General features: G+C 33.9%; 1 protein-coding gene across 1 annotated transcript; it reads right to left on the bottom strand.

Annotated features, from left to right (window-relative positions):
* Window positions 1-2,010: 2,010 nt before the first annotated feature.
* LOC25479703 (putative phospholipid-transporting ATPase 9) lies at window positions 2,011-8,529 on the bottom strand. Its single transcript, XM_013587876.3, has 11 exons — window positions 7,729-8,529; window positions 6,075-7,417; window positions 5,442-5,552; window positions 5,099-5,375; window positions 4,928-5,016; window positions 4,732-4,840; window positions 4,162-4,374; window positions 3,928-4,053; window positions 3,740-3,838; window positions 3,461-3,652; window positions 2,011-3,044 (listed from the first exon to the last, which is right to left on the bottom strand). Exons 1-11 carry the CDS (start codon window positions 8,107-8,109, stop codon window positions 2,412-2,414), a joined length of 3,573 nt encoding a protein of 1,190 aa, XP_013443330.1. The 5' UTR covers window positions 8,110-8,529; the 3' UTR covers window positions 2,011-2,411.
* Window positions 8,530-9,332: the final 803 nt, after the last annotated feature.

Raw genomic sequence — 9,332 nt, forward strand, 5'->3', positions numbered from 1 at the left:
ATGTTGGTATTGACATTTGCTATGCTAAAATGACAAGAGGCTGCCTTTGTCATTGGCCCATTTTTGTCCTCACCTACTTGTTCAAATGTTTTGTATGGAATATACGTGGGTTAATTTTTTTATTTGTCTATTAATCTTTAATTTTCTGTTTTTATATTTAATTGTAAAATTGGGGCCGACTAATATTAGTAAATGTTAATAAAATATAGGGTTAATAGGTCTTTACTCCCTTATAGTACAGGCAATTTACGGTTTTCTCCTCTGTAAAAAAAAAAAAAATTGATTTACCTTCTGTAAAAAAAAATTGTTTTGATTTACCCCTCTAATAGGCCAAACAAAAACGAAAATTTCTTGAAAAAAAATTGGTTTTTGTTTGCCCTATTAGTGGGTAAATCAAAACAATTTTTGTTTACAGGGTAAATCAAAAAAATATTTTACGGAGAAAAACAGGAAATGACAGGGGGTAAAGACCTATTAACTCTAAAATATATTATTTTTGTGTTTTTATTTTTTTATTAACGGCGGTAAAGTTCCACTTTAGAAAATTCATAGGCTCATATTAGAGGGAGTAATTTACACCATTAAGGTACATGCCAAAATAATTGACATGACCAATTAATAATCCGTAAAGGTCCAACACAAAAGTCTTAATCATCCTAAACAATGCTTGAAGCTCTTAGAATATTGATGCCACCTAATTTCATACTTTTGATTTCATCGCCGATTGATTCAATCTAGGATCATCAAACATTAATTAAATTGAAAGGAAAGACAAATCCATAAGAGCCTTGTCTTTTTCTACTAATTGGTGGATTCTCTAGTTTTCAATTTGATTTGAATAATTGCAGTGGGTTTGAGTATCCTTATATTCATATAGTAATAAATCACTTCGCTTATAAAAAAGGAAAGACTAATAAGTAGGCTTAATTACACTTTTGGCCTCCTATTTTTATAAAAGTTGCGATTTTAGTCACCCTGATTAATTAAAATACAAAACAGCCTGTATGTATTGGATCTTTGGCAGTTTCGGCCCCAATGCCACTTTTGACTTAGTCTTTGCTGTTGTGGCACCCACAATGGTCGACACGTGGCACCTCACTTAAGGGATGTGGGTGCCACGTCAGCGAAGACTAAGTCAAAAGTGGCATTGGGGGCCAAAACTGCCAAAGATCCAATACATACGATGCTGTTTTGTATTTTAATTAGTTAGAAGACCAAAATCGCAACCTTTGAAAAGATAGGGAGGCCAAAATTGCAATTAAGCCTAATAAGTATTCTTGGGGTATACTAATTGGAGTATTTATAAACGGGTCATGTTATAATACTTTTTCTTTTAAAAAAAAATGACATGCTAATAAATATTTAATGGCACTTGATAGGAAAATAAAAAAGAAATAAGTGATAGATTTTAGATAGAAAAAGTCAGGTTAGGTGTTAAATGTATCATTTTTAAGATAATTTTTTAAACAACCCACTTGGGTTGGGTTGACCTGTTGGTATTGGCTTGAGATCTGGGAGTGTGCTCCTCCTCGAGGTCAGGTTCGATTTTCTTCGGTGTCAATTTGAGTGGGCTAATTTAGCTTTTTAAAAAAAAAAAAAAATTTAACTTTTTATTAAGGGCTCTAAAAACTTTTTTTTTTTCGGTTCTCTAAAGATATTTATTAGCATTTCTCTTTATTTAAAAATGAATATGCAAGTATGATCTTGAAGGCAATCATCAATACATTGAAGTTAAAAATTGATCTTTTTCACATAATATTTTTTCCTTTGTAAAAAACTAAATATACAAGTACTCTATCCGTCTCAAATTAGGTGTATTAATTGTTTCCTAATGTTCTTTTATAAAAACCTTTCAGTGATTCAATTTCAAACATTATTTGAACAAGTAGGTTAGGATCTGGTGCCTGAGATACCCTCTCAGAATCTGCACCTTTCTCTTCTTTTCTGGTCTACTTAACCATATAAGTTTTGGACAGCCTATTCAGACTTTAAGCTACCATACAATCAACCTTTATAACCTAAAAAGGATTAATGAAGGTTTAAAAGTGTTTACACAATTGTTCTGGTAATCTTGATCTTTTACATAAAAATCAATGACCTCTCAAGGTTTGGTCAGGTTCTTGTTGATATATAGTTTGGTCTGACAATGACCTAAGCTCTATTAGATTCGCTCGCGCTTTGTACCAGTCAATATCGAGTATGCTACTTCTAGTAGAATACAAACCAATTCAAAAGTTTGCGAGTATCCTAAAAATATAAAGTGAAATAAAAGAATGACTAAAAAATGAACAGAATAAATCTGTTATGTGTGGTTTCTATTCTTGCTGCTGCTATACACCGAAATAGCTATAATCTATGGTACAAAAAAGCAGACCAAAAAGTAAGCTCTGTACAAAAAACTCCATCCATCATCAGATTTGGTTAGTAGAACTCTCTCTGATGCTGTTAGTTTTAGCTGCTAAGCGAGCTGTTGGGCCGACAGTGGTTGGACGCAAGGATCGCTGTCGTACCATATGGCAGAATTCGGGATCATTTGTCTTCCCCTCATACCTTATCCATTGTATCATCTCATGATAAAATGGAAAGAACTGCATCTTGATTGCCGAGTAAGACAAATATGGTATGAGTGTTGAGATCACCACAAACAATGTCACGATCCAATACGAAGGAGATGACGCAAGAGTTTCCATGAATACTTTATAAGCAATTGTGGAAACTCCAGGAGGGATCGTGCCGTACACTATGATGAAAAGGTACCATACAGCAATGGTTCCACATATGAAAACATGTTGAATTAAGGTAAAGTAATTTATGGCAAGAGCCATCTGCAAGTTCACAACCCAAACTACACATGTATACATAGTTGCTCCGAGTATTTCCCTCCCAGCAGTTCTCCCTGCCTTATCATATGCTTGATTCTCCATTGCTTTTGTGCAGAAGAAGAATATTATTATGGCACTGATAAAGCCATTAAGCATCCAACTTAGTATCCTCCTCCAGCTAAACAGAACATTTTGTACACCTTCTTGATATAATATAGGAAACTGGCCACATGATACACAAATAACTAGGAATTATCATCAGGAATGGAAAACACAAATTTACATTTCAACTGACATTTGATGTAAGGATATTTTAGCCTATATTGATTTCAAGTGACACAAATTCAATTAGGTTTATAGTTTAAGTTGGTCTTTTCTCTCTCTTTTGAAACGGCTAAATGTTAGTAATTAGTTGTTAGGTTAGTATTTTTCTCATTCGTCTGGGTTTGATCCCGGGACTTCCAACTTCTTTAACCCGTAGCTCAAATCAGTTGAGATACCCCAACCCCCCAGTTTAAGCTTGGTCTAATGAAGGCAAGATGTAATCGTATGAATAAGTAAAATAATAGTGCAAATTTTGATTTCATAACCATTATTAGAAACATCGCAGCGTATTATATGGTGAAGATCGAGCTTACTTTCAGACAGTACCGAGCAGATACATCCTGGTCAAAGACTCCAAGGGCAACCACGGGAAGTGATGAAAAGAAGACGTTATATAAAGACATAAACCAGTCATTGTATTCAGGCTGTCCAGAGAATGATGTACACGCTTCATACAAGAATAGAGTAAACCCAAAGGCGATATTCTTGTAGAAAAAGTAGCATATCTGTCGAAGCAATAATGAAGAAATTAATAACAAAATCAAACAAGTAATATATAGAATGTTGAAATCCAACAAAGAGTAGCAATGTACCATTGATGTGATCCTCCGGTAACACCAATGTCCATGTACAAGAAGTAACCTTTCCAAATAACGGAACTGTGCGATTGCAATATCACTAGACATAACAGCCTAGAGGTGAATGAGTAACAAAAAGGTTGTTACAAAATAATACGATGAAGCAAAACCAAATAAACGAACACAACAAAACTAGTTTATACCTGCATTCCTTCAACGCCACTGATTCCAACCCCTATATCTGCTTCTTGAAGCATTCCAACATCATTAGCTCCATCACCAATAGCTAATGTAGTTTTACCAGTTCCAGATTTGACCAGTCTAGTAACCTTTAAGGGAAGAAACAATGAAGAGTATTATTTAAAATCTAAACAGAATTAAATTACTATTAGAAACAAAACAAAAAGATAACTCGATGTTGAATAGATGGAACATACTAGTGCTTTCTGCTTTGGCGATGATCGGCAGCAGATAACAGATGCACAATGAATTGCAAGATCTAGAAACTTGTCTTTCATATTATCCTCTAAAGCATAAGCAAGTGATTTTCCATCAGTAATTAGAGCAAATGCTTGCTCAGAGGTTCCGCTAGAGGCAGCAAGCTGTTTAGCACCTTCAGATATCTGATGCCGGATATTTTCCCTCGAAGCCTGAAACATGAGTCAGCATAATGAAATAACAGTTTCTCTAAGATATTTACACACCAATCAATCCTTTCCATTCTAAGCATCAAAGCACATAAGAAAGAAAGAGAATGCATTCACCAACATTTATTTTCTTTGAAACTATGGTGAATAATGTCTTCTACTGGAAATTTGAAATTATTAATATCTTTATATCAAGCGTTTTTGTTTGTAAAAATAGGGTGCAAGAATCTGTGAGTTCAAATTTTTCAGAATATAAATGATCTTATTATATTGAAATATTGTAATGGTAAGACGACCATTTTATTAAGATGTAAAATACTTATGAAACTACATCGACGAAAAGGTTTATATTGAATTTACCTTTGCAATAGCTCTCTTGTCTCCAGCCTTCTCCAATGCTTGAATTTCTGGACTCTCCAACTGAATTATAAGCTGCTTCATTCCTTGTCTAAGCAAACTACAAGCAAAACTGCAATTGAATATCGATGTCAGACACCTTGATAAGTAATCTGCATGCCAAAATTAATTTAGAAAAGGAAAAATCACAATATTATACCCAATGTTAATGGCGGTCTCCATTTTATCACCGGTAAGAACCCATATCTTGATTCCAGCTTGAGCAAGCTTGTCAATGCATTCAGGAACCTAGAAAAACAACGAGAGGAATCATTTCAAGTTCTGTTCCAACATCCTTTCATGTAATCCGTTCTCTCCAAACTAAACTCACCCCATTTTGGAGCTTGTCCTCTACTGCAGTGGCACCAAGAAGGATTAGATTACTCTCAATCATATCTGATGCCTCATCTATCATTGTTTCCCGATCTGCGCTAACTGAATTTTTTGCTCGAGAAAATTCACTATCAAACTCCTGGTACTGCACTTCGTCAAGTTCACGATATGCCAATATCAGGGTCCTTAAACCTTCGTCGGCATATTCATGCACATCTTCCAAGGTTTTCTCTTTGTGTTCCCTCCCATCCTTGGCAAGTCTTTCAAACATGACACTGCATGCATGCAAAGGTTATAAGATCTCCAAAATACTGAGGTCTGAAGACATTTTAATTACATACCTGTCAGCACCTTTACACAGCAGCAAAATTTTCCCTTCTTCGTCTTTCACTATCACTGACATTCGCTTCCTTGTGCTATTAAATTCCAGCACATTCAGAAGTGTGTAAATCCTGCAAAAACTAGTTAGTTAGTAATTCAGCATTACTTGAAGAGGTGAGTTCCAAAAAGCAGCGCCTAATTTCAAAGACCGTAACAAAATAGTAAATGCATATGCAAAGTAAAAAGGATGGCCAAGACAAAAAGTGTTTAACCCCTTTTTATCCACATTATCCAAAAAAAAAAAAGAGTTTCTTCCACCTTTAGTCAACTATACATATTCACCTATTCTACAAGAAAATTTGGTCTACTTGGTCAGTTACTTCAGAGAGTTGAAAAATATTAAGTCGAGCGAGACTCACAGGTGCAGCTATAAGCTATCGGCTAGACCAGAAGAAGATGTACAAGTTACAACTTACAAGCACATTTTATTGAAAACTAACAGGTTTCTTGCCCGAGACAACTTAGCATGCAATAGTTCTTGTTTTTCTGAAGACAAATTCAGCCTAAAACATATATAGTTGACTAGCACAGAGAAATGAAACAGTCAAATTTTTAGTTACTAAAACTTACAAGAAATTTTTTACGGAACCGACCTTTCAACTTTTTCACCAGAAACTGGATCCAATTCATACATTGATAAACTAGTTTGAGTTCTTTTATAGAATTCAAAACCAATTTCTCTCGCAGTAATTACAAATGCTGCTTCATCAGGAGATTCGGCTTCGTAAGATACATTTCCTGCATCATCATCCACTTCTGGTATGGCTGTATGGCAAATTGCCAACAAGTGAAAAAACTTTTGGATAATATCTGCATAAGGCTCATTAACCCAATTTCCATTCATTATCCTTTCATCTGTAAAGTTAAAACCTTTGACAGGTAATGGTTCTATTCTAATGGGAGAATCTGTGATGTCATTAATTAAAGAAGAATCATTTCCTGTGTTCATGGCCCTCTCGACCTCCGTAACACAACGGCCGTAAGCTACTCCAGCAATGGAACATTTAATAAACTCCATTGAGTTGCAAGTGAGAGTTCCAGTTTTATCAGAAAGTATTGTGTCAACTTGTCCAAGTTCCTCATTCAAATTTGAAGTACGGGCATAGGCCGGTTTATCTGTTTGGGCGTAGTACATGTGTATATCTTGATTGATGAAGATGCTTTGAAGAACTTTGACAATTTCTATTGATACATACAATGAGATGGGAATGAAAAAACCATATAACATTAAGGCTGTCAAAAAATGAAACAAAGCTGCAACAAAAGGTCTTTTAGGATCAAAGAAAATTGTAGAATTGTTCGGTCTTAGATACCATCTTTTTATCACACCGTCATCGTCATCTAAGTCATCTCTAGTTGTAATTCCAAAGAAAGTAGACCCAATAGCTGCCATAAAAAATAACATACAAAACAATAAGTAGATAATCTTATCCATCTTCTTCTCAACTTTGCTTCTCTTTGAAGGGGGGTCGGTGGAATTTTGAACAACCTTTGTTTCATAGCCAGTGAAGACGACAACGCCAAATATGTAATCGGTATTACGAAGTTTGGAATCTCTGAGAAGAAGTTGCTGAGCAGATAGGGCATATTGTTGATCTTTAAACTCCATACTCCCAACAAATGAATACAAATTTGCATTTGGATCTTCACATTTGATTGAAGCTCTAAAATCACCGAACTCAAAGTCTTGGTGCAAATAACAAGTTACTTCCAATCCTTGTTTTAACTTCAAATTTGTCTCCCCATCCAAGTTCATTGTTTCAACATAACAAATAGCATCCTCATAACTGGATGAAACAAGAATAAGGTCTGCAGGGAAGAATTCATCCTTCATTATCTTCACTATATGCCCTACCTTCAAATTCTTCCACTCGGTATATTCAAAAGTTCCATGCCCTTGGTGCACTTTAACTCTTCTGTTGTTCACCTCAATATCCTGTGCAAGTATTCTTGCTAAATTATACACTATGCACATGATAACAGAACTTAAAATGAAGGAAACATATTAATTTTGTCTAATACACATGTAGGAAATATTGTAGCAGAAAAAAAGAGTACATAAGAAACCATATTAGACGTTCTTGTATTTTACGTCACTCTCATCATACCAAATCTTCAACTCATATAATAAATCTAACTTGAAATATAAGCGAAAAAAGTCAACAAACACTAGAATTAAAAAACAAAGAGCTTCATAATTACACCCTTGAAAACAAATAGAATTGGTGATGATAATGTAGTACCTACCTGCTTTTTGCGACGCCAATCTTCGATACCCTCTTTCACCATAGTAGCACCAATAACAACAACCAAAGGAAGGATAGCACTAACAGCAGTATAAGGAGCAAGCTTTGTAAATGACAAAGTACCAGTTACCAAAAAATAGAAATTAGCCACTCTCCTAAACTGTTCAAACAATGACTTCGGCAAAAATGTAGCAAGAGTATACTTTGTAGAGCTCACTGAATTATCTGCATACTTTTTAATTCCTTCTTCAAAGCTCTCTGGTTCATTGCAAAACACTACCCTCGAATATCCACGCTCTCCAATATGCGAATGCTCTCTATTAAACGATGGTCTCCAACATGCGAACGAATAGATCTTGCTTAGATGTAACTTGGTCTTCATTTTTCACCTTCCTATATCCACCATATAATCCAAATTTGTTTCAAACAAATACGGCCTTAACAGCTCGGTCGCAGAAACTTGTAAAGCCTTGATAAGTAATAATGAAAGAAAAAGAGGGTGATGAAGAAGATTATGAATGATGCAGACACGTTCTAGAAAACTGGTCAACGAAACATAATAATAATGTTATGGTTGTGGAAGCCAATAACAAGGAATAAAAACTTGGTTTGGATCTTGCATTTTCAATTCAAATTTCAACAAACAAAATATAGATTGGAAATTATTTCTCAACAACACATTATGTGTGAGACAAGTCTTTCCTCTCTCTCGGACAAATTTCACATAGATGAAGAAACAGAAAACTATAAAATGTGGGTGTTAATACAAATCTTTTCGATCAAATCTGTAATTTAGGAAGAAAACTTAAAAAGAAAATATGGTTTATGTCTTTTAGACTTTTTGCAAATTGACACCTATAGTACATACACTAATTAATTATTCCAAACTCCAATTAGATCTCACTTATTTAAATCAAAAGATTCGACATGACTGATTTTTTTTTTTTGTTACTCTTACACAAAGGATTTATTAATAGAGTTTTACTTTCCCTCGATGGAAGGACTTTTTAATTGGTCTAACTAATGCATTATGAGTTAAAATTTGAATCCGAAATACCTCACTTATTTATCTTAAAATGAGTTTTAGTCACCAAGTTATTTGATAAAAAAAATATTTTTAATTGACTTTAATACATATACACCACAAAAAAAATATTGCATATACACCAAATGTGTAAAATAGTTTTACACGTCATTTGATGGAAACTCATTAATCAACAAACCTATGTAGACCTAATCTATTATCTTTTTTTTTTTTTAAAAAATTAACCGGAACATACCATGTTCTTATTAGATGTTAGTCTAAAACAAGTTAACATTTCTTGTTAGTTTTGACTCAACCGACAATGTTAATGTTATGTTGAATATCTTCATATGAGTTCGAACTTAGATGTCACAATTTCGAATGTGTTTGCCAATGCATCTAGAGAGAAAAAAAATATAGTTTGTATTGACAAAGCATATGTAATTTCTTTGATTTTATTGGATGTGTATATAATTTTTTCCCCACTATTAGTGAATAAAAAACTAAACAAACATAAAAATTTCAGTATAAATAAATTTAAATCAAAATCAAACACCTTATCAATTTATTTATTTATTTAT

Source organism: Medicago truncatula, unplaced genomic scaffold (assembly GCF_003473485.1).
Source record: "Medicago truncatula cultivar Jemalong A17 unplaced genomic scaffold, MtrunA17r5.0-ANR MtrunA17Chr0c05, whole genome shotgun sequence".
Classification (NCBI taxonomy): domain Eukaryota; kingdom Viridiplantae; phylum Streptophyta; class Magnoliopsida; order Fabales; family Fabaceae; genus Medicago; species Medicago truncatula.